The sequence below is a fragment of the Salmo salar genome, chromosome ssa21, assembly GCF_905237065.1.
Source record: "Salmo salar chromosome ssa21, Ssal_v3.1, whole genome shotgun sequence".
In the NCBI taxonomy this organism is placed as follows: domain Eukaryota; kingdom Metazoa; phylum Chordata; class Actinopteri; order Salmoniformes; family Salmonidae; genus Salmo; species Salmo salar.
In genome coordinates this window covers 49,040,744-49,067,761 of record NC_059462.1, presented here as the reverse complement: position 1 = coordinate 49,067,761, position 27,018 = coordinate 49,040,744, and the positions used below count along the sequence as shown (strand labels likewise).

Below are 27,018 nucleotides of genomic sequence, written 5' to 3'. Positions count from 1 at the left end.
TTTATTGGGATGAATCTGGTCCTGGAGGCAGAGCTGAGCGGTTTCCACTAGATGGGAAGGCAGCAAAGTCAAAATTGGTTTTATAAACTGGGTGGTTCGAGCCCTGAACGCTGATTATCTGACAGCCGTGGTATTCTACAGGTAAGACACATTTCTTTTTACTGCTCTAATTACATTGGTAACCAGTTTATAATAGCAATAAGGCACCTCAGGGGGTGTGATATATGACCTAAGGGCTGTGTCCAGGCATGCCGCGATGCATTGTGCATAAGAACAGCCCTTAGCTGTGGTATATTGGCCATATACCACACCCCCTTGTGCCTTATTGTTAAATATATCGTAAATATTAATTAAAACAACAATTTGCTTTTTGGTCTTCATTTAAGGTTAGGGTTAGGCATAAAATCTGATTGTATGATTATAATTATAAGAGCTGCCTCCAGTACATGAGTCATCCCAGTAAATACCAACCTGCAAGCTAAACAGTAGTGTGTATTGGTCCCTTAGATAAAGTATTCTTCATATTATTATCATAATTCTTATCATCATCATCATCAAGGAACACAAAAACACAACCCCCATATAAACAAAGAAGAAAGTAAAGTTTAATTCATCAAGCATTGTGCACTTGCTGTAGCAATCAACGTTGGGTTCTTGTAATTCACAAAGTGACTGTGCTATTTAGAACTGGAGGTGGCAAAGGAACAGAAACCATTTCCTTCCAAATAGATTTCTCTCTCCCAGAACACTTTAGAGAGAACCCGGTGATGGCGTAGAGTGCCTTTCACTCCAATAAGTAAACATAGAAATAGTGTCATTCACGCTGCAATGCATTGTGCTAAACACACTTTTATTGTTTAGGTGCTAAATTAAAGTGTCATTCATCCATTCATTTAGGGAGGGAGAAAGAGTAAATGGTGACATAAAAAAATTATAAAATGAACAATGAAAATGGTAACCCAGGGAAGGTCTGGTAACCCAGGGAAGGTCTGGTAACCCAGGGAAGGTCTGGTAACCCAGGGAAGGTCTGGTAACCCAGGGAAGGTCTGGTAACCCAGGGAAGGTCTGGTAACCCAGGGAAGGTCTGGCTCCCCGTGGCCTACAACAATGTATAGTTGAGACAGTGTCCGTACCCAGGTGTATGTGTTTGGTTTGTACGTTTACACAGCCTATAATAATCTCAAACAATAAAGTCATCTTCTTTTGTTTACTAGCCATGCATACAGTTCACAGGAGGTTGGTGGCACGTTAATTGGGGAGGATGGGCTCGTGGTAATAGCTGGAACGGAATCAGTGGAATGATATCAAACAGTTTTCCGGTGTTTGATGCATTCCATTTGCTCCGTTCCAGCCATTATTAGAATGCTGCTCTCCCCTCAGCAGCCTCCACTGATACAGTTGACAACAGTTCAGTCAGTGTCTTCATAGGAGCTGGCACTTTCCAGACAAAATATTTACACTACTGTTAAATAACAATTATCATCATCATCATCATCATTACTGTTACTACTATACATTTGAATACTCTGAATACTTAAATAGGAGTGGGATGATGAGAAAACGTTGCACCCCATTTCATTGTGATACCCAATTAAAATCAAATTCAATGGAGAGGATGATGAGGGATGGCACCCATTCCTGAAAAGTAAACTGTTTGTAGAGTCTGTAGAGATATTCAAATACTGAAAGATGGAGTCCTCCTAGTCCCATCTGAATGAAACGGTTACAATATTCAGAACTTTCTGAAACCAAAACAAATGACAGGATTATGTGACAGACACCTCTTCTACACTTAACACAACACCTCCAAAAGGAGAAAACAGGAAGCAAGACTGTCTTTTCCACCAGTTTTCCCCCCTTCCTCAAAACAAATAAAAGAGAAAATTAAAAAGAGGCTCTTTCAAGTCAGCTCTTTGATTCTGGCCTAGTGATGAGTACAAAACATCTCATTGGATAAAGGTAGGTAGGCTTTCTCTTTTCCTGCGCAGAGAAACCTAGTACACAAATCAATTACTCATCAATGTTTCAAACAAGTGGATCTGAGGGATTACCTCCTCTTTAGTCGATGCAGTTGCTATCTTCTGCTCTGTCAGTTAAAACGGAGAAAGAGGCTCGATGTGCTGAGAGAAAAACTGGGTCATATCAACAAAATTAAAACTATGTTAAAGAAACATATTAATGATCGCAGAACAGCATAAAGAGTACACATCCTGTTCAGTAATTCCGACAGACGACTCAAGACAGAGATAACATAAAGCGAGTGCACTTTTCTTTAGTCCTGTTTGTTTGTCAATTTCTCTTGAGACAAATCCTTTGAATTCCTCATTTAATTCTATTAATTCTGAACATATCATTATTATTAATTACATCATGACTGATTTTATGCACCAAAGAGTTCAATTCCACCACATTTCTACCATGAGTTTGTTAATCGTCGATGTTGTTGGTGTAAGTATTGTCCTCCTCTCTGTGAATCTTCCTGTATGAAGACTCCCTCTCTCCCCGGTCGTTGCCCTAGGCCCTGGGGCTATGTTCTCTCTCCACTGGCCACTAGCGTCGCCCTAGGCCCTGGGGGTACGTCCTCTCTCCCCTGGTGTCGCCCTAGGGCTACGTCCTCTCTCCCCTGGCGTCACCCTAGGCCCTGGGGCTACGTCCTCTCCCCTGGCGTCGCCCTAGAGCTATGTCCTTTCTCCCCTGATTTCCCCCTAGGCCCTGGGGCTATTGTATATTGCAGGAGGAGCAGCATGGGTCATTCTTGTCTGGCTGGGCGGCATAGTCCATCTGCCGAACAATCTCGGCAAACAGTTCGTCCACCATGGTTTTGCTCTTGGCCGAGGTCTCCATAAAGGGGCAGCCCCACTCCTCGGCCAGAGCCTGGCCCTCGCTGGCCGACACCTCCCTCTCACTCTCCAGGTCCACCTTGTTCCCCACCAGGATCACTGGGACCTTCTCGTACCTGCAGATGACACACACACAAACAGATGCAGAAAATGACCAGAAACCATCATGTGACATGAATACAAGGTCAGTCACTGTCAATGCAGATCAGAATGAGATGTGATTTGCTGAGATGTTGAACTAAGATATAGGGGTGCTGACTAGTTTCTCAGCCTTTCTGTTTTCATGTACCTGACGTCATGTACTCTGCACTCTCCTAAATAATAATTTAATAGGCATAATGAAAGCTTCTCTGCTGCCACATCATGTTGACAATAAATCATTGAAACCATAAATAATTACATTAAATCCGTGTGGCACATTTTCCTGAAATATATAATCTAAAAGGCCTGACAAATTCAGTTCTGAGACGTGTCTTGCTGAGAAAGAAATCTATACCGCCAACATACTATATTCCTATTACTATCAATGACAACTCACTATCAATGACAACTTAACCAGCCCAGCAGTCAACAGGAAGCGGGCGAAATCACCCACAATCCCCTGGAGGCAGGAAGAGTCAATATTGGGCGAGTGCTGCCACTGAGGAACTGGGCTACTTGCACGAGTGCCAGAAAGACAAGTGTTACATCATATTCCTAATGAAGGACCTGAGGTCTTAATACTAACACTCTCAATGAAGAGTACCACAAACATTTAGTGAACATGATTCAAAATGTCTGCATCTTATTGATCAATACAAATAAATTGGTTATATTGACAACATTTCAGTTAATTGTAGACATGTCGGGAGGAGCTGCTGATATGAATTAGGCAGCTCTATTTTGGACACATCACAGAGAATAAAGGCTGTGCTTTTAGTCTTTATCTGCAAGTAGCTCTCTCACTAGTTATAATATGAACCAGAACACACCGCTATGAACACTACTCTTCTCATGTTATTGAGCACAAACATCCCAGGAGAATCATGCTCCCAGACACCTTCATTAGACTTTTCAAAGGTTAGCCTCTCTGTATGAAATATTAATTCCTCTAAATGATTTAACACTATTTGACAGAAAACACTTGTCCTTGATTGCTATGGTAACAGGTACACAAGGAAATGCATAGCATTGGAGAGATTGAGAGAATCAGTGACTTTCTTAAGTAGAGGAACGTGAGCTTCTTCTCACGAGGTCCATGGTCTGCAGGTTCAAGTGCTAAATAAGCTTCAACTGATCTACTCCTGAATATATTATCCAGAACCCTAATTTTCACTTTCCTCATTCTGTGGGCAAGCCAAGAACTACAGGGGTTAAAACAGCAGAGTTCAGGGGTCTGTGAGCTACTGTGTGTGGCTGTGACGCACAATACAGTCAGCCACCACACAGCGTTACAGAACGGCTGGAATACAATAGCCTTTTGAACCCAAAATGTACAGTCCTTCGATTGTTCAAACAGCTGGAGACACCATTCCTACCTCCAACAAGTTATTGGAGGCCCCTGATTGGGCAACACTGTTATTCAGGAACACATTTTTGTGGCGACAGTAAAAACATGCAGTCCAACTATACACTCCCTCCCCATGATCACTGAGAGGGCCTAACCATAGTGCTGAGGGTGTGTAGATTGGAGGGCCTGACCAGGCCCTGCCTCGGTGGAGGTTGTGCCCATTTAGAGAGAACCCACAGGGGGCACAGCATTTAGGGGGGTAATGGCAGTCCCCTCCACGGGCGGGCGTCTCTATTCTGAACAGGGCTGTGGTGGCGGCGCCATCTCTACCAGCCCCAACTCATATGGAGGCCTGTGGCTGTCGTCACATGACTTCATATACTGCCTCACCGCCTCACCACCTCGGATTACAGCCTGCTGTCCAAACCCACTCATTCATGGGAAGAAATGCCCTGGAGATCCCAGGGAACATGGAGAACAGTGGTATGGAAGCGTGTGTTTATTCTAGAGCGTGTGTGTGTGTGTGTGTTTCTGTGTTTACGCAGAGGTAAGAGCAAAAGTAACACTATTTGGTAAAGGACTTGAGCCTGGCTCTGAGACTCACTGAGCTCTGATGGAAAATGATTTCAGATGAGCTTACAAACACAGCATCTCTCCCTGCTTCTATTGTCACAGCTGTCTGCTTCTCAGCACTCTATACTTCACGGGGAACAACCCCAAACAACCCCAGATGATTATGGATGATGAGCTAGAGAGGAGCAGCCGGGACGGGAGAAAATAATTCAAATGAAAACATATGGATCCATTAAAATAATGACAGATTTCATAGGCTACCTAACGGTCTAAAGGCAGAACAGCCACTCCACCATGCAGGAGAGCAGAACAGGCAGCACCAAAAAAATATTTATCATCTGGAGAAGGGCTATAAATATCCGTAATAACAGAGGGGAATCCTGCAATCCCAGGAGGTGTGTGAGGACGGCTGCCACGGATACCAAAGCCTCACAGAGACTTTGCACAATGGGCTCTCTAGGCCAGGCGCTGGGTGAAGGAAGGGAGGATGAGGGTGGACAGAAAAGGTCCAGGGTAGCTTATACTTATGCCCCTATTTTAGGTTTTGCGCCTGTTGGGTGTACATTCTCCACTCTGAAGTCTTGAGCGGTAGTCTTCAACGTAGATACACGGCCGAGCATGCAAACACTCCACTCCCACTGTCTGTCAGCCTGACTGCATGTGGCTAAAGCACTGTCGCTGCAAAACACCCAGCGCAGCTCTCCCAGACACCCCTTATTTATAATGCAAGATTCATCAACTGATATAGTCCTGGGCCTAGCTGAGGGAGGCAGGGTGGGAGCTACGTGGTGGTGTCTGGGCCCAGCTGATGGGTTTATCAGGCCCTAGCTGAGACAAAGCCAGCCAGCCTGGCCTACATGGTGAAAGAGGGCCAGCCAGGTCCCTGCACAGTGAGATGGAGTTTGTCCTGAGTCTCCTGTACCTCAGGCTGGCTGTGTGTCTGTCTCAGTGAGTTCACACAATGGCGCCCAGCTGAGGAGGAGTGGGTCTGACTGGAGCTGATGCAGGTGGTTTTATTGAGATGAATCAGGGCAGGGGCACAAATGAGATCCACCACAGTCCAGGAGAGAGGGGATTCATTAAGGCTGATGAGGTCCACCACAGTCTACGGGAGAGGGGATTCATTAACTTCTCTGGGCCAGGTAGGACGTGACCGTCCCACACTATTCAACAGCCAGTGAAATAGCATGGCGCGAAATACAAAACAGCAAAAATATCATAATTTAAATTTTCTCGAAAAATCAACTATTTTACACCATTTTAAAGATACACTTCTCCTTAATGTAACCACATTGTCCGATTTCAAAAAGGCTTGACAGCGAAAGCAAAACATTAGATTATGTTAGGAGAGTACATAGACAAAAATAACCACACAGCCATTTTCCAAGCAAGGAGATGTCACAAAAACCCAAAACACAGCTAAATGAAGCACTAACCTTTGACGATCTTCATCAGATGACATTCCTAGGACATCATGTTACACAATACATGTATGTTTTGTTCGATAAAGTTAATATTTATATCCAAAAACAGCATTTTACATTGGTGCGTGATGTTCAGAAAATGTGTTCCCACCAAAATAGTCCGATGAATGAGCACATCAATTTACAAAAATACTCATCATAAACGTTGACAAAATACATAACAATTATTTTAAGAATTATAGATACAGTACTCCTTTATGCAACCGCTGTGTCAGATTTTAAAATAGCTTTTCGGCGAAAGCAAATTTTTCAATATTCTGAGTACATAGCTCGCCATCAAAGCAAGCTATACAGACACCCGCCAAGTTCTGGGGTCACCTAAACTCAGAATAGGTATTATAAATATTCTCTTACCTTTGCTGATCTTCGTCAGAATGCACTCCCAGGACTGCTACTTCCGCAAGAAATTTTGTTTTTGTTCCTGAGAAAAATTGAATCAGGAAGTGGGGGAAATTAGAAATGTAGTTTTTCTTTTGAATACCTCGAAAAACTACAGTGACATAGGATTTACGTTGCACCTCCTAACTCTTCCATTGGCTGTCAACAATCTTTAGGAACTGGTTTCATCCGTCACCTGTTACCGGGCAGAAAATTGTGGCTCAGTCAATCACTGGCCAGTCTGAGGACAAGTGTCTTATGACGCACGTGCACGTGACTTCGTTGTTTTTTATTTTTCTTCTGGGATGAATACCTATTGCCCGGTTGTAAAATTATCGCAATTTTATGTAAAAAAATACCCTAAAGGATTGATTGTAAACATCGTTTGACGTGTTTCTACAAACGGTAATGGAACTTTGAACATTTCGTCTATGGATTTGCGTCCACGCCTCATGGCATTGTAAAGTGTTCTGGATGGGTCAACAAAACGGACATATTTGGACATAAATGATGGACTTTGCAGAACAAATGAACATTTCTTGTGGGTGCCCATCCGAGTGCATTCCGCCGAAGATCAGCAAAGGTAAGTAAATATTTAGAACATATTATTTAGAGATTTGTCGACGTCGTGGTTGTAGGCTAACTGTACAGCTTAGCATTGAAGGCTAAGTTCTGTACTCAGAATATTGAACAATGTGCTTTTTCCGTAAAGTTATTTTGAAATCTGACAAAGTGGTTGCATAAAGGAGTAGATTATCTCTAATTCTTTAAATAAATGTAATAAATTTTGTCAACGTTTATGAGTTCTTCTGTAAATGTATGTGCCTATTCACTGGAGTTATGGGGAGAAAACATTTTCTGAACGTCACGCGCCAATGTAGAAATTGGGTTTTTGGATATAAATATAAACTTGATCGAACAAAAAATGCATGTATTGTCTAACATGATGTCCTAGGAGTGTCATCTGATGAAGATTGTCAAAGGTTAGTGCTTAATTTTAGCTGTATATCTGGTTTTGTGACGGCTATCCGTGCTTGGAAAATTGCTTTTTTTTTTTTTTTTTGCTAATGTGCTATGCTAAAATAATCTAATGTTTTGCTTTCACCGTAAAGCCTTTTTGAAATCGGACAATGTGATTGGATTAACGAGTAGAGTATCTTTAAAATGCCGTATAATACTTGAATTTTAATTTTGAGATTATTATTTTTTTGAATTTCGCGCCGTGCTATCTCACTGGTTGTTGTCCAACGAATCCTGTTAACGGGATTTTATCCTCTAGAGGTTAAGGCTGATGAGATCCACCACAGTCCAGGGGAAAGGGGATTCATTAAAGGCTGAGCACTTTTAAATACATCACCATCAGCGGAAGAAAACAGCTCCGGGTCCTGATCCCAAAAAGGATGTATAGCCCTAATGGCGGGATGTACAGCCCTAATGAAGGGATGTACAGCCCTAATGGCGGGATGTACAGCCCTAATGGCGGGATGTACAGCCCTAATGGCGGGATGTACAGCCCTAATGGCGGGATGTACAGCCCTAATGGCGGGATGTATAGCCCTAATGGCGGGATGTATAGCCCTAATGGCTGGATGTGCCAAAAGGATCCCTCTGCTATTTGGGAGGATGAATCATGAATGACAAAAGCAGACAACAGCTGAGATATTACTCCAGGCCCCTGAAAACAATCTCCTTGGATCCCCTTCCGACTGTCTCAAGGTAGCAGGAGGATATCCACTCCTTCCCGTTTCCTGTAAAGCTCTGATACTATTCTTGGAATATGACAAGACTAGTTTGTCAAAAACAGGAGTTAGAAATGAAACGAGTGACAAATGCTAGACATGCACTATTGTCATCGCTAGGTGGAAGATGTTAGACGGCCCACTTACAGTTGAAGTCGGAAGTTTACATACACTTAGGTTGGTGTCATTAAAACTCATTTTTTCAAGCAGTCCACAAATTTCTTGTTAACAAAGTCTAGTTTTGGCAAGTCGGTTAGGACATCTACTTTGTGCATGTCACAAGTAATTATTCCAACAATTGTTTACAGACAAATTATTTCACTTATAACTCACTGTATCACAATTCCAGTGGGTCAGAAGATCACATACACTAAGTTGACTGTGCCTTTAAACAGCTTGGAAAATTCCAGAAAATGATGTCATGGCTTTAGAAACTTCTGATAGGCTAATTGACACAACTTGAGTCAATTGCAGGTGTACTTGTTGATGTATTTCAAGGCCTACCATCAAACTCAGTGCCTCTTTCCTTGACATCATGGGAAAATCAAAAGAAATCAGCCAAGACCTCCACAAGTCTGGTTCATCCTTGGGAGCAATTTCCAAACACCTGAAGGTACCACGTTCATGTGTACAAACAATAGTACGCAAGTATTAACACGCAGCCGTCATACTGCTCAGGAAGGAGACGCAAATCAATCCCATAACAACAGCAAAGAACCTTGTGAAGATGCTGGAGGAAACAGGTACAAAAGTATGTATATCCACAGTTATCGACATAACCTGAAAGGCCGCTCAGCAAGGAAGAAGCCACTGGTCCAAAACCGCCATAAAAAAGCGAGACTATGGTTTGCAACTGCACATGGGGACAAAGATCGTACTTTTTGAGAAATGTCCTCTGGTCTGATGAAACAAAAATAGAACTGTTTGGCCATAATGACCATCGTTATGTTTGGAGGAAAAAGGGAGAGGCTTGCAAGCCGAAGAATACCATCCCAACTGTAAAGCACGGGGGTGGCAGCATCATGTTGTGGGGTGCTTTGCTGCAGGAGGGACTGGTGCACTTCAAAAAATAGATGGCATCATGAGGCAGGAAAATGATGTGGATATATTGAAGCAACATCTCAAGACATCAGTCAGAAAGTTAAAGCTTGGGCGCAAATGGGTCTTCCAAATGGACAATGACTCCAAGCATACTTCCAAAGTTGTGGCAAAATGGCTTAAGGACAACAAAGTCAAGGTATTGGAGTGGTCATAACAAAGCCCTGACCCTAATCCTATAGAAAATTTGAGGGCAGAACTGAAAAAGTGTGTGCGAGCAAGGAGACCTACAAATCTGACTCAGTTACACCAGCTCTGTCAGGAGGAATGGGCCAAAATTCACCCAACTTATTGTGGGAAGCTTGTGGAAGGCTACCCGAAACGTTTGACCCAAGTAAACAATTTAAAGGCAATGCTACCAAATACTAATTGAGTGTATGTAAACTCCCAGACTCACTGGGAATGTGATGAAAGAAATAAAAGCTGAAATAAATCATTCTCTACAATTATTCTGACATTTCACATTCTTAAAATAAAGTGGTGATCCTAACTGAACTAAGACAGAGAATTTTTACTAGGATTAAATATCAGGAATTGTGAAAAACTGAGTTTCAATGTATTTGGCTAAGGTGTATGTAAACTTCCGACTTCAACTGTATATACTGACTGCAGCTCTAAGGCTGATTTGTTGCTTTTCTCAGAAGACAAAAACACACCCACATTGGGGCACCTCATAGTCTGTCACGCCCTGACCATAGAGAGCCATTGTTTCTCTATGGTGAAGTGGTTCAGGGCGTGACTGGGGGGTGATCTAGTTTATTTATTTCTATGTGGGGTTCTAGGTTTTATTTTATATGTTGGTGATTTGTATGATTCCCAATTAGAGGCAGCTGGTAATCGTTGTCTCTAATTGGGGATCATACTTAAGTAGCTTGTTTTTCACATGGGGGTTATGGGATATTGTTTATGTGTAGTTGCATTGTAGTCACGGTTTGTTTATTCTTTATTTGTTTTGTATTTTTCTAAAGTTTCATTTTCTAATAAATTATGTGGAACGCTACTCACACTGCGACTTGGTCCGATCATTATTACAACGAACGTGACAGAATATCCCATCCGACCAGGACCAAGCAGCATGACCAGGTGAAGGAGTCCTGGACTTGGGAAGAGATTCTGGATGGGAAGGGATCCTGGACTTGGGAAGAAATCCTGGCAGGACAGGATCGCCTTCCATGGCGGGAGACGCAAGCGGTGAAGGAAGGACAGCGACGACGACAGGGTTCGCGGCCACGACAAAAGCCCAAGAAGCAACCTCAAAATATATTTTTTGTGGGGGGGGGCACATGGGTTGGTCGGCGAGGCCGAGGGGCGAGCGAAGAAGAATATTGGGGTGAGTCAGAGTCCGTTGAGGAGTTATTGGATAAATTGGAGGAGAGTGAACGGAGGGGAGATTTAGAGACTTTCGAGGAATTGTTGGATAAATTGGAGGAGCGGGAAGAGAGAGCTGTTGGTTTGGCATAGTATGCACCGCATTCGCCCTGAGGAGCTTGTTAGTCGTCCAATGCCACCTGTGTCAGCTCCCCGTACTCGTCCTGAGAAGTGTGTTAAAGTTCTGGTAGAATTGAGGTCGGCTATACGCACCAGGTCTCCAGTGCGCCTTCACAGCCCAGTACGCCCTGTGTCACCTCCTCGTACTCTCCCTGAAGTTCGTGTCCCCAGTCCGGTACGTCATGTGCCTACTCCTCGCACTCTCCCTCAAGTGTGCCTTCCCAGTCCGGTGCGTCCTGTGCCTGTTCCTCGCACTTGCCCTGAAGTGTGTGTCACCAGTCCAGTGCTACCTGTATCGGCCTCACGCATCAGGCCTCCAGTGCGCCTTCACAGCCCAGTACGCCCTGTGTCACCTCCTCGTACTCTCCCTGAAGTTCGTGTCCCCAGTCCGGTACGTCATGTGCCTACTCCTCGCACTCTCCCTCAAGTGTGCCTTCCCAGTCCGGTGCGTCCTGTGCCTGTTCCTCGCACTTGCCCTGAAGTGTGTGTCACCAGTCCAGTGCTACCTGTATCGGCCTCACGCATCAGGCCTCCAGTGGGCCTTCACAGTCCAGGATATCCTGCGCCAGCTCTACGCATTGTGTCGCCAGTGCGCCTTCACAGCCCAGTGTGTCCAGTGCCAGCACCCCGCACTTGCCGGCTAAAGTGAGCATCCAGCCAGGACGGGTTGTGCCAGCTCTACGCTCCAGACCTCCAGTGCACCTCCATGGTCCAGTATATCCTGCACCGGTTCTACGCACCAGGTCTCCAGTGCGCCTCCACAGCCCAGTGCGTCCTGTGTCTGCTCCCCGCACTCGCCCTGAAGTACGTGTCACCAGTTTGGCACCACCTGTGCCGGCTCCACGCACTAGGTCTCCAGTGCGCATTCCCAGTCCAGTACGTCCTGTGCCTCCTCCTCGCACTCTTCCTGAAGTGCGTGTCCTCAGTCAGGTACGTCCTGGGCCTGCTCCCCGCACTCGCCCTGAGGTGTGTGTTACCAGTCTGGCGCCACCTGTGCCGGCCCCACGCATCAGGCCTCCAGTGCGCCTTCCCATTCCAGAGCTTCCGGCGATGGTTCCCAGTCCAGAGCTTCCGGCGACAGTTCCCTGTCCAGAGCTTCCGGCGACGGTTCCCAGTCCAGAGCTTCCGGCTCCCAGTTCAGAGCTTCCGGCGACAGTTCCCAGTCCGGAGCCTCCTGAGACGGTCCACGGCCCGGAGCCTCCTGAGACGGTCCACGGTCTGGAGCCTCCAGCTCAATGGCCGGAGCTTTCCTCTGCGCCGATACCCAGTCTAAGCACGGCGGCCAGTCCAGCTCCAAAGCCAGAGTCTTCTTCTGCGTTAATGCCCAGTCCAGGTCCAGCGTCCAGTCCAGCTCCAAGGACAGAGTCTTCTTCTGCGTTGGTGTCCAGTCCAGGCACAACATCCAGTCCCGCTCCATGGCGGGAGTCTTCCTCTGCACTGAGATCCAGTCCAGGCACAATGTCCAGCCTGGGTCCATGGCTGGATCCGAGGGATGAGCGGGTTATTCGGCCCGCACCAGAGCCACCACCAAGAATGGTGGATCCGCGAGCTGAGCGGGTTCTTTGTCCCACACCAGAGTTGCCTCCGATGCCGGCCGATCCGTGGGATGAGAGGGTTCTTCGTCCTGCACAAGAGCTGCCATCGACACTAGACACCCCCCTAACCCTCCCTTTTGGTTTCAGGTTTTGCGGCCGGAGTCCGCACCTTTGGGGGGGGGGGTTACTGTCATGCCCTGACCATAGAGAGCCATTGTTTCTCTATGGTGAAGTGGTTCAGGGTGTGACTGGGGGGTGATCTCGTTTATTTATTTCTATATGGGGTTCTATGTTTTATTTTATATGTTGGTGATTTGTATGATTCCCAATTAAGAGGCAGCTGGTAATCGTTGTCTCTAATTGGGGATCATACTTAAGTAGCTTGTTTTTCACTTGGGGATTATGGGATATTGTTTATGTCACGGTTCATTTATTCTTTATTTGTTTCTGTATTTTTCCAAAGTTTCACTTTCTAATAGATTATATGGAACGCTACTCACGCTGCGCCTTGGTCCGATCATTATTACAACGAACGTGACACAGTCATGGTCTCTTATTGGAGGTTCAGTGACATTTTTGAATAATTTCCTAAATCAAAGGGCAGGAAAGAAACCAAACACTTACAAATGACATAACATATCTGAATTAATCAACTTCACCAAATCTGAAATGAATACTGACTGTGTTTAATTTGAAATGTGTTCTACTTTCCCCCCATGCTAGATGAAAATATGGGAGAGGAGGAGTACAGTAGCTAAGATTAGATTGGTCTAATTTCTGGGTTTTATAAATAGAAACTGTGGCTTGGAGTGACACAGTCAGTAGGTTTCACCCTCTCTCCCCTGATCTCTGGTTCCACATAAAGATTTGTGGTTCCACATAAGAAGTGGCACACACAATGGAGCATGAACCTATACACATCATCATAATCATAATGAAGTAAATAAAAGTATAGATAACCTTCGGTAACTGTAAATTGTCACCAATAAAACTTAGAAATGCAGCAAACACATGACGTTTTCTGGTAACACGTCGTACGCATACCACTTAATTTAAGGATACATAGAAGTGTGATGCATTTGTGACATAAAACAACAAAATACAAAAAAAGGTGAGCTTGAGGCTGCATGTTTCTCTGTTTGTAATTGTTATTTTCTCTCCCGCTCAGTCATCTTCAACAATACCAGTAAAAGCGTCAAACATTACTGTCTCTCTCAACAACAGTGCAATCACTTATATCACCACTACTACTAAACTGCTTGGCTGACAAGGCAAACTATGTCATTATTTTCTATTAACTTGCCCTTTTCACTTGTGACTGAACTTCAATCATCTCTGAGTAGCTCTGTTTGTGTGACGCTGAAGCCAGGCTTAGAAAAATAGACAAGTAGTTTCCTGCATCAATTCATATAAAAAGGTTCAACTTGATCTGGGTGAAACAAATGTGTGGGTGGTCTTGACAGGGGTAACATTGACAGAGTTATTGAAATTCACATGAAACCGATGAACCTGGGGGATTCTTTACAAGTTGACATTCTATCAAATAGGATATGTCTCCATCTAATGACACAGGTGTTATGGCCACCCCTCAGAGCCTGTTTTCTTCCTAGGTTCCTGCCTTTCTAGAAAGTGTTTCCTGGCCACTGTGCTTCTACATCTGCATTGCTTGCTGTTTGGGGCCTTTGTGGTTTTAGGCTGGGTTTCTGTATAAGCACTTTGTGACAACTGCTGATGTAAAAAGGGCTTTATAAATACATTTGATTTGATTGCTATAGAAATATCCCGCTGGCAGGAGAGAATTCATGGCATGTTAGTAATGTGAATAAATTATGGTTAATAAGTGATCAGCAGTAACGGGCAGCCACTACCATCATGGGACTTTTACTAATAGTGTTATTCTCTGTTACAGCATTCAACACACTGAGACAAGGGCTTGACAATAACAAAGATACAGGCCAAAGTAATACACCTGAATGCTAAGAGAAATTAGGACACTATTGGAAAACCATATAGCCATGATCATTTTAACCAATCGACACATGGCAAACTCTGTTGACTTGATTGGTATATTCTTCAGTTGTAGATCACTGCGACATAGGGTGAGTCCTGCCTTCAACTACACTATAAGTGTACTCTGAGAACAACAAAACCTTCTGTGGTCTCATTCTGACCCTGTCACCATAACAACCTAAGTCCTCTGGCTGACAATGGCAAGAAGTACAACATTACCCAGAAGGTAAATCATTCCTGTCCCTCCTCCATTTCTATGCGCTCCATCTGTGTCACCCGTCAGCTGGTATAACCTGTGCATGGCTTACTGTTGCTGGGGAGTGATGATCCCCCAGCAGGCATGGGGAAGGAGCTAATCATCAGGCCCCATGACCTCTGTTAATGATGCTCTGTGCCAATGACGGGCGCCAAACACTGATACGCGCTGACAGGGCTCGGTACTGGCGTTGCACACACCAGCGCCTCCGACCTGGCAGGCGGCGGTGACGGCTCCTGTTTGAGACAGTGACGAGGACAGGAGGGGCTAAGTGAACAGCAGTGACAGCTGCATAATCCCCAGTGCAGCGTGTAGCCTTGGAGGAGAGACATGGGGCCTCCTTGGCCACGTGGTCGTGAGGAGATGTCAGGATTGCCGGCTGGGCTGTGCAATAAAGCCCCACTCTACTTTCACCCCTCTGTACGTTGGGAGGGTGTGGTGTGTCGTGGACGAATCAGAATTAGTTGGGTAACATAGATAATTAAGATGTTTTATTAGTATAATATGCTTATTGAGGTACTTGTCATTAGAAAGTGTCCATTGGACTCTGGTGTCTTTTCAGTTGCATGTCTACCTTAGCTGGGGCTCAGACACTTGGGGCCCAGAGAGAGGAGAGGTCAGACTTGTCGTCATGGGAATGTGTCTTTACCTATGCTTAAACCATGTGAAGGGATGGCGTGATTACTGGGGAACCAATGACTTGTCTCCACAATGTCTGTGAGCAAGTCACACCCTCCTTTTCCTTATTGTGGGGAGGTTTATGGCAGTGTCTGGGACCATGGTCTCTTAGATCTCACACTTATCCTGTGATAATATATGGCCTAGAGGCTCACTCCCTCCAGTGAGCCTGTCCAGGAGTAGGGTCAAGAGGGGGTTTGCTTGAGATGGGAGTATCTAGAGTTGACAATTGATATATGCCATTGGATGAAATGGTGTTTTCGTTCTATACCGTACCTGAGAGGGACAGTTCTAAGGAGACCAGATACTGGGCTACTTAATGAACCAGGTTGACATAGCAGTTACTGTCTGATGTGTTTTATGGATATCTGTCATACAAAACGTAACCTTTGTGAACTGTTACTAAGTATCTGTGGTTTGTCAATGTACATTGAAGGGGCTGTATCGTTGCTATAAAAGATCCCTGAGCCATTCTGTAAGCACCTCATTAAATGATTCATTCGAGAGAATGCATTGGTGGGGTCAAGAACTTTTGCAAAAGTATCTTAAGTATTAAAGATGTAGTTTAACTCGGACTGGTGTGTTTTGTAACTCCTCATTTGGTAATGCGGAAATTAGTCACCACAGGTGACATCCAGCAGTGCCCAGAACGTATTTTAATATCCTCTCCACTTATATTATTACACTCCTATGTTATACTATATATACAGACTGATTACTCCAGCGCTTCCCAAAGTTGGTCCTCGGGAACCCCAAAAGGGTGCACGTGTTGATTTTTGCCCTAATACTACGCAGCCGATTCAAATGATCAAAGCTTGATGATTAGTTGATTATTTAAATCAGCTGTATAGTGCTAGGGCACAAACCAACAGTGCACCCCTTGGGGTCCGGGAGGACAGAGTTTGAGAAAAGCTGGATGACTATGAATCATTCAACTACACTATTTGACAGCCTACTCTTCCATTACAATATGATGGTAAATTAAATGGCTAATGATTCAGACAAGAGGTTGAGTCATTTCCTGATCTACTACTAGGAACAGAATGTAAGCTAATCAGTGTTTCTATGTGCAGTCATTTAGCTGTTCGCTATGCGCCACGGCAAAATTCTTGCCGCCACCGCCCCAAAAAATATGGAACATGAAAATATTTCTGCTGAGGTTCACGCTCCCCACATGAGAATACGAGAAGTTGGCAAGTTTACTTTCCCTGGAAAGCTCACACGAAAATGGCTAACGTAGGCCTAACCGGTTAAATAAAAAGGTTACAAGAAGAGAATAGGCTACAACGACACCGTGAAATCCCCAGTTTGGAAGGACAACAGCGTAAATTAGATGGTTACACAGCCTGCACAAAGTGCTGGAACAGTCCACATTTACTTTTCCTCTGCAAATGAATAGAATATGACAACCCATAGTAGAATAGTTAATCTATTTACCTAGTCGACTTTTTGTGTGTTCTATGCTAAATAAATTGCAAGTGCTATCGGGAGAAAATTCACAGAATATAATACAGGCTGCATTTATTCAGGAGGCTGCTCAAGCTCTTACCATCCGCACTGGTTTACACTTTAAACAGTCTGAGTATGGTCTAATTAACAAAATTAATGCAATCATTTAATGATAATTAACTGAATTATCGAAAACAAATAGACCTAACTGCTTGCACTTCGTGCAGGCTGTGTATCCATCTACCGTGTTGTCCTTCCAAACTGGGGATTTCAGTGTCGTTTCTCAGTGCCTATTCTCTATTCGTAACCTTTCTTTTTATTTAACCGGTTAGGCCTACGTTAGCCATTTTCGTGTGAGCTTTCCAGGGAAAGTAAACTTGGCAACTTCTCGTATTCTCATGTGGAGAGAGTGAACCTCAACTCTGCTCGTGGACAAATTAGCAGGTTTTCACCACACAAATAAGGGAAAGTTCCCTGCTCCAGACTCAATGCGTGGGTGGCTGGTAGCCTTGCCTGCCTAGCGGATAGAGTTGGGCCAGTAACTGAAAGGTTGACGATTTGAATCCCCGAGCTGACTAGGTGAAAAATCTGTCGATGTGCCCTTGAACAAGGCTCTGGATAAGAGCGTCTGTTTAAAAAACAAAAAATGCTAATGTAACACAACAAGCACCTAGGGATTTTAAATGTGTATTATCTTGATTTAAAACGTTCCCGACCCGCAATGTAATTGTTCTGAACAGCGAGCAGACCCACGGGTTGAAAGAATGTTTTCATTCTACCCGCCAGCTGATTTTTTTGCGACTCACCTGCAGGGAATTGTGGATATACGACGCGATGCAGGACTTTACTAATGATTAGCGCAATAGGATAAATGTAGATTCAGCCTATTTATTTATAGCCACTATGCTGCATCCGCTAGGCTACAGGTGATAACGAATACTGCTAATAGCATAGCCTACCTGATAATGTGGACCAAAATGTACAAATCATTTAAACAAATCATTTTATCAATATGTAATTTTGCTCATTTCTGGAGGTGGAAATTATATTTTAGATGGTGTCAGTATGATTGTATTTTCATCCATTTTGTCGTAGAATGTAATTTTATGTCCCTAAACAAAGTGGACAGTGAACACCATCTGTGGATATGATGCTCATCTTTGTAGTGGTGCCGTCATGCGAGGCAACCATGGGAACAGCTAAGGGGTCACGGTCTGGACGCCCCAGCACATAGAATCCCCAGTGTAACCTCTACTGTGTAAACATTCACTGTAAACACACTGTTCAACTCCAGAGAACATGCTCTTCTCTTCAAACAAACACTGTTTCACTGCTTAAGACGGGAGAGAGCTGCATGTTAGACAACGGTCACCACAATCTCAGCGATACTCTATCCCATCAACCCTAAAGATTCAGATCAACTTTATTATCCCACCAGGGGTAAATTCGTTTGGTCATGTGCTTAAAAAGACAGTACATAAAACATGAAAACACAGAAACGACACAAAATAATTAATTCAAAGTGCTATAGCTACACATGTACAGTGAAAGTGCAATATGCTGTATACTCGAGGGACCAACAGACTAAAAGAGTCCCCATATCTATCTGTTTTAATTAGATTTTGTCTGGCTGCTGCTGTGGCTGAATTTTGAGTGAAGGGGATGATTACTGTCCTGTAAAATGCTTTCAAGTTTTAGGAGGATGAGTTGTGTATACAGGTAGGTGGCTGATTCTTGATCTATACCAATGATCCTTCCTGCAGTCTTAATTAAGCGCTGAAGCTTGACTTGGTCTTGCACTCACATGTTCCCGAACACACATATCAGACCAAAGGACAGCACTCTGCAGGACAGATTTATAGAACATTTGTAAAATATGGCGATTAACATGTAAATGGTTCAGTTTGCATAAAAATATTACATTCTATGTTGCAATTTCTTTATCTTTGCAAAGTCACAGTCATTGAATTTCAGTTTGTCTATTTCGATTCCCAGGTAGTTATATGTGGTCACTCTATCGACTGATTCCCCATTGATCTTCGCAGGGATAGTGGAGTTTTGTTCCTTCTCAAATCCATATCCATTTCTTTGTTTTCTTAACGTTTATTTCAAGAAAGTTATCTGCACACCACTGGACGAATTTTGCTGTTTCTCTGTCAAAACCTTGGAGAGGCTTGATCTGGGTGGAGGAAACGTTTCGCTGTCAAAACCTCGGAGAGGCTTGATCTGGGTGGAGGAAACGTTTCGCTGTCAAAACCCTGGAGAGGCTTGATCTGGGTGGAGGAAACGTTTCTCTGTCAAAACCTCGGAGAGGCTTGATCTGGGTGGAGGAAACGTTTCTCTGTCAAAACCTCGGAGAGGCTTGATTTGGGTGGAGGAAACGTTTCTCTGTCAAAACCTCGGAGAGGCTTGATCTGGGTGGAGGAAACGTTTCTCTGTCAAAACCTTGGAGAGGCTTGATCTGGGTGGAGGAAACGTTTCTCTGTCAAAACCTCGGAGAGGCTTGATCTGGGTGGAGGAAACGTTTCTCTGTCAAAACCTCGGAGAGGCTTGACGGGTGGAGGAAACGTTTCTCTGTCAAAACCTCGGAGAGGCTTGATCTGGGTGGAGGAAACGTTTCTCTGTCAAAACCTCGGAGAGGCTTGATCTGGGTGGAGGAAACGTTTCTCTGTCAAAACCTTGGAGAGGCTTGATCTGGGTGGAGGAAACGTTTCTCTGTCAAAATCTTGGAGAGGCTTGGAGGTAACCCACAACAGCGGTGTCATCTGCATATTTACAAAACGTGTGGGCTGCGTCCGTGAAAGTACGCAACCTTGAGGGTCTCCCATATTCACCTTTCTAGATGTAGAGATGGCGGAGTTAAACTTCACTTGTTGAGTACAGTTCACAAGGAAACTATTAATCCACTTGATCAGTAGAGAGTTGACACCCAAGTTCACCAGCTTATCCACCAGTAGGTGGGGTAGGATGGTGTTGAACGTGCTACTGAAGTCAATGACTACAATTTTCACTAGGCTATTTGCCTTTTCTAAAAGTTGGAAGATATTGATCAGCATGACCACTAACGCGTCATCAACACCCCTGGAGGCATAGTAGGCCAATTGGTTTGAGTCTAATTGGAATGAGAGACCAGACAGAATTAGTTTTAGAATAATTTTTTTCACTACATTTCATAAGTACAGATGTCACGGCTACAAGGTGTAAACACATAGGGCATAGGATGATCTGCAAAATTGAAATACTGTATGTCCTCCCTAGAGGTCAACCGATTAATCGGAATGGCTGATTAATTATGGCCGATTTCAAGTTTTCATAACAATCGGAAATCGGTATTTTTAGACACCGATTTTGGACAATATATATATTTTCTTTACACCTTTATTTAACTAGACAAGTCAGTTAAGAACAAATTCTTATTTTCAATGACGGCCTAGGAACGGTGGGTTAACTGCCTTGTTCAGGGGCAGACGACAGATTTTTACCTTGTGAGCTCGGGTATTCATTTTTGCAACCTTCCGGTTACTGGTCCAACGCTCTACCCACCTGCCTTACATTGCACTCCACGAGGAGCCTGCGAGGCAGGCTGACTACCTGTTATGCGAGGGCAGCAAGAAGCCAAGGTAAGTTGCTAGCTAGCATTAAACTTATCTTATAAAAAACAATCAATCTTAACATAACCACTAGTTAACTACACATGGTTGATGATATTACTAGCTTATCTAGTGTGTCCTGCGTTGCATATAATCGATGCGGTGCCTGTTAATTTCTCATCGAATCACAGCCTACTTCGCCAAACGGGTGATGCTTTAGCACTGTCGTTGCACCAATGTGTACCTAACCATAAACATCAATGCCTTTTTTTTAAATCAATACACAAGTATATATTTTTAAACCTGCATATTTAGTTAATATTGCCTGCTAACATGAATGTCTTATAATTAGGGAAATTGTGTCACTTCTCTTGTGTTCCGTGCAAGTAGTCAGGGTATATGCAGCAGTTTGGGCCACCTGGCTCGTTGCGAACTGTGTGAAGTCCATTTATTCCTAACAAAGACCGTAATTAATTTGCCAGAATTGTACATAATTATTTACATTACATTAAAGGTTGTACAATGTAACAGCAATATTTAGACCTAGGGATGCCACCCGTCTTTCACTGAAAGAATAAACGTTTTGTTTTCTAAATGATAGTTTCCGGATTCGACCATATTAATGACCAAAGGCTCGTATTTCTGTGTGTTATTATGTTATAATTAAGTCTATGATTTGATATTTGATAGAGCAGTCTGACTGAGCAATGGTAGGCAGCAGCAGGCTCGTAAGCATTCATTCAAACACCACTTTCGTGCGTTTGCCAGCAGCTCTTCACTGTGCTTCAAGCATTGACCTGTGACCGGACGTGCTTGTTGCACCCTCGACAACTACTATGATTATTATTATTTGACCATGCTGGTCATTTATGAACATTTTAACATCTTGACCATGTTCTGTTATAATATCCACCCTGCACAGCCAGAAGAGGACTGGCCACCCCTCATAGCCTGGTTCCTCTCTAGGTTTCTTCCTAGGTTTTTGGCCTTTCTAGGGAGTTTTTCCTAGGGAGTTTTTCCTAGCCACTGTGCTTCTTTCACATGCATTGCTTGATGTTTGGGGTTTTAGGCTGGGTTTCTGTACAGCACTTTGAGATATCAGCTGATGTACGAAGGGCTATATAAATAAATTTGATTTGATTAAATAAATTTGATTTGATTGAGCTGTTTATGACTTCAAGCCTATCAACTCCCGAGACTAGGCTGGTGTAACCGATGTAAAATGGCTAGCTAGTTAGCGGGGTGCGCGCTAATAGCGTTTCAATCGGTGACGTCACTCGCTCTGAGACTTGGAGTAGTTGTTCCCCTTGCTCTGTGTCACGACTTCCACCGAAGTCAGCCGCTCTCCTTGTTTGGGCGGTCGACGTCACCAGCTTACTAGTCGCCACCGATCCATGTTTCCGTGTTTGTTTTGTTTTGTCTTAATTATACACACCTGTTTTCAATTCCCTTATTATGTTCCTTATTTAACCCTCTGGCTTCCATTTCTGTTTTGTCCGTGATTGTTCTTTGTCAGTGGTTGTTGGAGGTGTTTCTCCTCACACTGTTATTTTGCTGTTGGAGATTTTGACTTTGTTTTTTAACTCAACCTGTGTCCTGCGCCTGACTCTGCTACGTCTCCAAACCAAAAGCGTTACACTCTGCAAGGGCCGCGGCTTTTATGGAGCGATGGGTAACGATGCTTCGACGTGTTCCTGGTTCGAGCCCAGGTAGGGGCAAGGAGAGGGACGGAAGCTATACTGTTACACTGGCAATACTAAAGTGCCTATAAGAACATCCAATAGTCAAAGGAATATGAAATACAAATGGTATAGAGAGAAATAGTCCTATAATTCCTATAATAACTACAACCTAAAACTTCTTACCTGGGAATATTGAAGACTCATGTTAAAAGGAACCACCAGCTTTCATATGTTCTCATGTTCTGAGCAAGGAACTTAAACGTTAGCTTTTTAACATGGCACATATTGCACTTTTACTTTCTTCTCCAACACTCCAACACTATTTAAACCAAATTGAACATGTTTCATTATTTATTTGAGGCTAAATTGATTTTATTGATGTATTATATGAAGTTAAAATAAGTGTTCATTCAGTATTGTTGTAATTGTCATTATTAAAAATAAAAAAAGGCCGATTAATCGGTATCGTTTTTTTGGGGTCCTCCAATAATCGGTATCGGCGTTGAAAAAAAAACACAGAATCGGTCGACCTCTAGTCCTCGCTACACTTTACTTGTTATACCTGTGTAATAACACTACAATTACCCCATTAACAACATTGTGTTACCATTTTGTAGTTGCTTAACAGAGGAGAACAGAGGTGTTACATAATTATAAGGTAATTACAAAGTCATAACATGTTGTCGATACATTTATGATTAGTGTGACTACACACTGTATATGGGCAACTGTCATGCAAAGGGTTGGTTTATTGTCCATAAATGGGCATTGCCTTTGTTCCTGTGGGGCTGTGATGGGGTATTGGTGTGTCTTACAGTGGAATAATAAGTAGCCTGAATGCCTTAGGAAAGTGCAACCAGACTTGAGGAGAGACTCTGAGACAGTCCTTGGGTGTGTGTCTGACTCCACAAACTGCTGGCCCAGACCTGATGCATGCACGCACGCATGCACGCATGCACGCACGCACGCACACACGCACTCACACACACACACTAGGGGATGATTCCCCGCCAGCCAGGCAGCCTCCCTCCCCTCACCCTGTACTCACCTCTTTATGGGGGAAAACATACCTCTCCCTGTACTCACCTCTTTATGGGGGAAAACATACCTCTCCCTGTACTCACCTCTTTATGGGGGAAAACATACCTCTCCCTGTACTCACCTCTTTATGGGGGAAACATGCCTCTCCCTGTACTCACCTCTTTATGGGGGAAACATGCCTCTCCCTGTACTCACCTCTTTATGGGGGAAAACATACCTCTCCCTGTATTCACCTCTTTATGGATAAACATACCTCTCCCTGTACTCACCTCTTTATGGGGGAAACATGCTGATGTCATTCTTTCATCTAGTCAGGACAGGAATTGATGTGAATGGTTTTAAATGCAATTCAAACTCAGCGCGATAGTGAGCTTATTGAAAACAAACAAACGCCAAGATATCCAGGAGACTAACTCATAAATTGGTCATGGCAATTGTGGTAGTAAATATTGGAGAAGGCAATTTCAGCTCCAGATAATGATATTTCGGAGAAATCAGATTACTTGAGACCACGTTGTTCATATGCAAAGACTGAGGGGATTGTAACATGCCAATGGAAGGGTGCAAATGAAAAGTTGAGTAATTTAGTAGTTCTGTGTTGTTAATCTAGTTCTCCATTGAGATGCTTCTCGGTGGGCAGAGAACCTCTTCTCTTTGTAGCTCATCAGACTCCTCCATTGAGAGGCTTCTCGGTGGGCAGAGAGCCTCGTCTCTTTGTAGCTCATCAGACTCCTCCATTGAGGGGCTTCTCGGTGGGCAGAGAGCCTCGTCTCTTTGTAGCTCATCAGACTCCTCCATTGAGAGGCTTCTCGGTGGGCAGAGAGCCTCGTCTCTTTGTAGCTCATCAGACTCCTCCATTGAGAGGCTTCTCGGTGGGCAGAGAGCCTCGTCTCTTTGTAGCTCATCAGACTTTTCCATTGAGAGGCTTCTCGGTGGGCAGAGAGCCTCGTCTCTTTGTAGCTCATCAGACTCCTCCATTGAGAGGCTTCTCGGTGGGCAGAGAGCCTCTTCTCTTTGTAGCTCATCAGACTCCTCCATTGAGAGGCTTCTCGGTGGGCAGAGAGCCTCTTCTCTTTGTAGCTCATCAGACTCCCTCCGTTCACCCTGTCAGATACACTGACACCTACAATGAGTGATGTACCCAGCGCCACAGCTCAGTGCAGGCTGAATCCCCACTTCACACCAACTCTAGAAGAGGGAAACACCAACATGTGAATGTAGCCCAGGTTTGACGATACTATGGCATTCATATGGTGAGTGCATTTGTATAAGGTTTTAACCAGGTCTTGAGAGTGGATGACTCATTTCTTGTGTGACTTTGTAAGTCCGCCACAAATTAGGCCACTGCACACTCTGCCTTTATGAATTACTTTGCTAAGCTAAGGGATAACCGAGTCATCTTTATAGCATGTCTCATTATTGTAGCATGATTATAAACATGTAAGGACAATGTAAGGACAATGCATGCGGACACTAAAGATGGCCTGGACCACCCATATAATGACAGTGCTGATCAGTGCTTTTCACACGCATGAGTCCTGCCTGTTCTGTTTCATTCCTTCCAAACAGATTGCGACAATAATTAAAAACATAACTTCCTCTCTTCAGAAACAGGCCTCAGTGTGATCCTCCAAACGTTGCGACTCTTGCCATTTTGAGGGTCTGTCTGTCTGTTAGAATCAGGCCTCTGTCTCTCTCTGCAGAGGCACTGGAGATGTGACTCTTAGGTATTCCAACTGTCTATTTCACTGGGGTTGCAGCATCCAGGCTCATCCAGCATACAGTTTTATGGACAGCCCATCAAACACACAGAGCAGAGCTGCATTTGAGGTAGCCAGTCAGACAGACAGACAGAAAGCCAGCCAGCCAGACACTATCTCCACTGTAATAAGTGCAGGGGAAACTGGTCTCAGATCTACTGATGTCCAGGGCCTGGTGTAGTTCAGTAGTACAGTAAAGTCTAACAGAGGAGAAATAACAGCATGGACTTCTTACTAAAATGGCTCTAGAGCTATAGGGGAAAAATAGAAGATGCCCAACCATATGCCTCCTACCATACAAAATAAGACACAGATATGTTGTAAAAACTATGCTAAATAGGCTATATCATTTATATTGTTGAAGAACCCGGTTGAACTGCCTTCAGAGAGATAGATAGGCTAGTGTTGGATGATACAGCACCACTTGAAGAGATTACCCACTGGGCACATACTGGTTGAAACAACGCTGTTTCCGCATCATTTCAATGAAATGACGTTGAACCAACGTAGAATAGACGTTCAATTGACGTCTGTGCCCAATGGGTTTGCAGTAGTAGGCTATACCATGCTTCAATAGGCCAGAGTAGGCAGTGTTGTATCATCACAGGCCACATCCTCAAAAGTAGTCATTTTTGTGTCTACTCTGCACAAAGGTGCTTCTTCACAGATTGTGTAGTACCATTTGAGATATGAATGATGTTTTCTGTCAATGTGACAGATGAGTTGTCAGCTATCAGTGGGAAAATACAAGCAGGCATTATCATACATTGACATCTATGCATGTTTACAATGAGAAATAGGCCTACTGTTGGCCTTCCATAATACATGAATTTGATCCAAAACCACCCACCTTTTCACTCTGATGATCTGGTCCCTCATGGGTTTGATGTCTTGGAAGCTCTGCTGGTTGACAAGACTGTAGACCAGTATGAAGCCTTGGCCATTTTTGATGTAAAGGTCCCGCATGGATGCGAACTGTTCAGTACCAGCAGTGTCAAGAATCTCCAGAACAGAGGGTGAGGAATCCACTTCGATTTCTTTGCGGTAAAAATCCTCAATGGTCGGGTCGTATTTCTCAATAAAAGTCCCGGTGACAAACTGAACAGTGAGGGCGGATTTCCCGACCCCACCGCTGCCAAGGACCACCACTTTGTACTCGCGCATTGCTCCCTTGTTAGTTGATGATTTCAAGAGATTGTCGAAAGCTATCACTCTCCGCGAGACATAGAGTAGAATATCCCCGCCCAAATGGCATTTATTCCTGTTCCATTTTGAACGGATATAAAAAATATTGCCTTCCTTACCACCGTTCAGCAATGGCAAATACAAAAGCAGAGCACAAAGCCTTGCTGACCGAAAATGGATTTCATTGTAGAAATTCCCCCAGGCATACCAGACATGACTATTTGCATCCAAACGATTACAACTTCAAAATGTGCATTAAAAGCTATCAAAACGCTTCGCTTACCATTCTATGCATCATAAAAACAAAACTTGCTCCAGCAAAGACATTGGAGAAAAAACAGGACGGTTCCCGATGACGGATTCTGGAAGACTGGCGCGTATTAACTCAACAAATGTTGATAAATAAATACTATTTTAAAAGTTAAGAATACAAGCGTTCTTCTTTGATTATTTTCACCATCGCTTCCCGTCCTTATACGCTCACCAATACAATCCTGGCCGCCATACTCTCGGGTGGAGACCCACCGCCGCCGCGTAACCAACCAGTCCTCTCGGCTTCCGTACCAACGAAAAGGAGACGGGTCTTCGCCACTAGAAAGATGTACCAGGAGCCCAATGGCTACCTTTATTTGCTGTAAACCTCACTTATGACTATCTGAATGCAACACGGAAACGGCCAGTAAAATTCTAGGGCTGGATTTCCGTTCATGTGTTAAATTTCCCATCATTCGGTAGCCAAGTGA

The 27,018-nt window shown here is 44.0% G+C and overlaps 1 protein-coding gene across 1 annotated transcript; it reads right to left on the bottom strand.

Moving 5' to 3' along the window:
* Positions 1-583: 583 nt before the first annotated feature.
* On the bottom strand, positions 584-27,018 carry LOC106582448 (ras-related protein Rap-2a). The gene is made up of 2 exons (XM_014165573.2): positions 25,941-27,018; positions 584-2,956 (listed from the first exon to the last, which is right to left on the bottom strand). The coding sequence occupies exons 1-2, from the start codon at positions 26,252-26,254 to the stop codon at positions 2,719-2,721; spliced, it is 552 nt and encodes a 183-aa protein (XP_014021048.1). The 5' UTR covers positions 26,255-27,018; the 3' UTR covers positions 584-2,718.

Coding starts and splice junctions, on each gene's coding strand:
- LOC106582448 (XM_014165573.2), bottom strand. CDS start 26,254: ATGCGCGAGTACAAAGTGGTGGTCCTTGGCAGCGGTGGGGTCGGGAAA. Junction 2,957..25,940: donor CAGATCATCAGAGTGAAAAG/GTGGGTGGTTTT, acceptor TGTCATCTGCAG/GTACGAGAAGGTCCCAGTGA.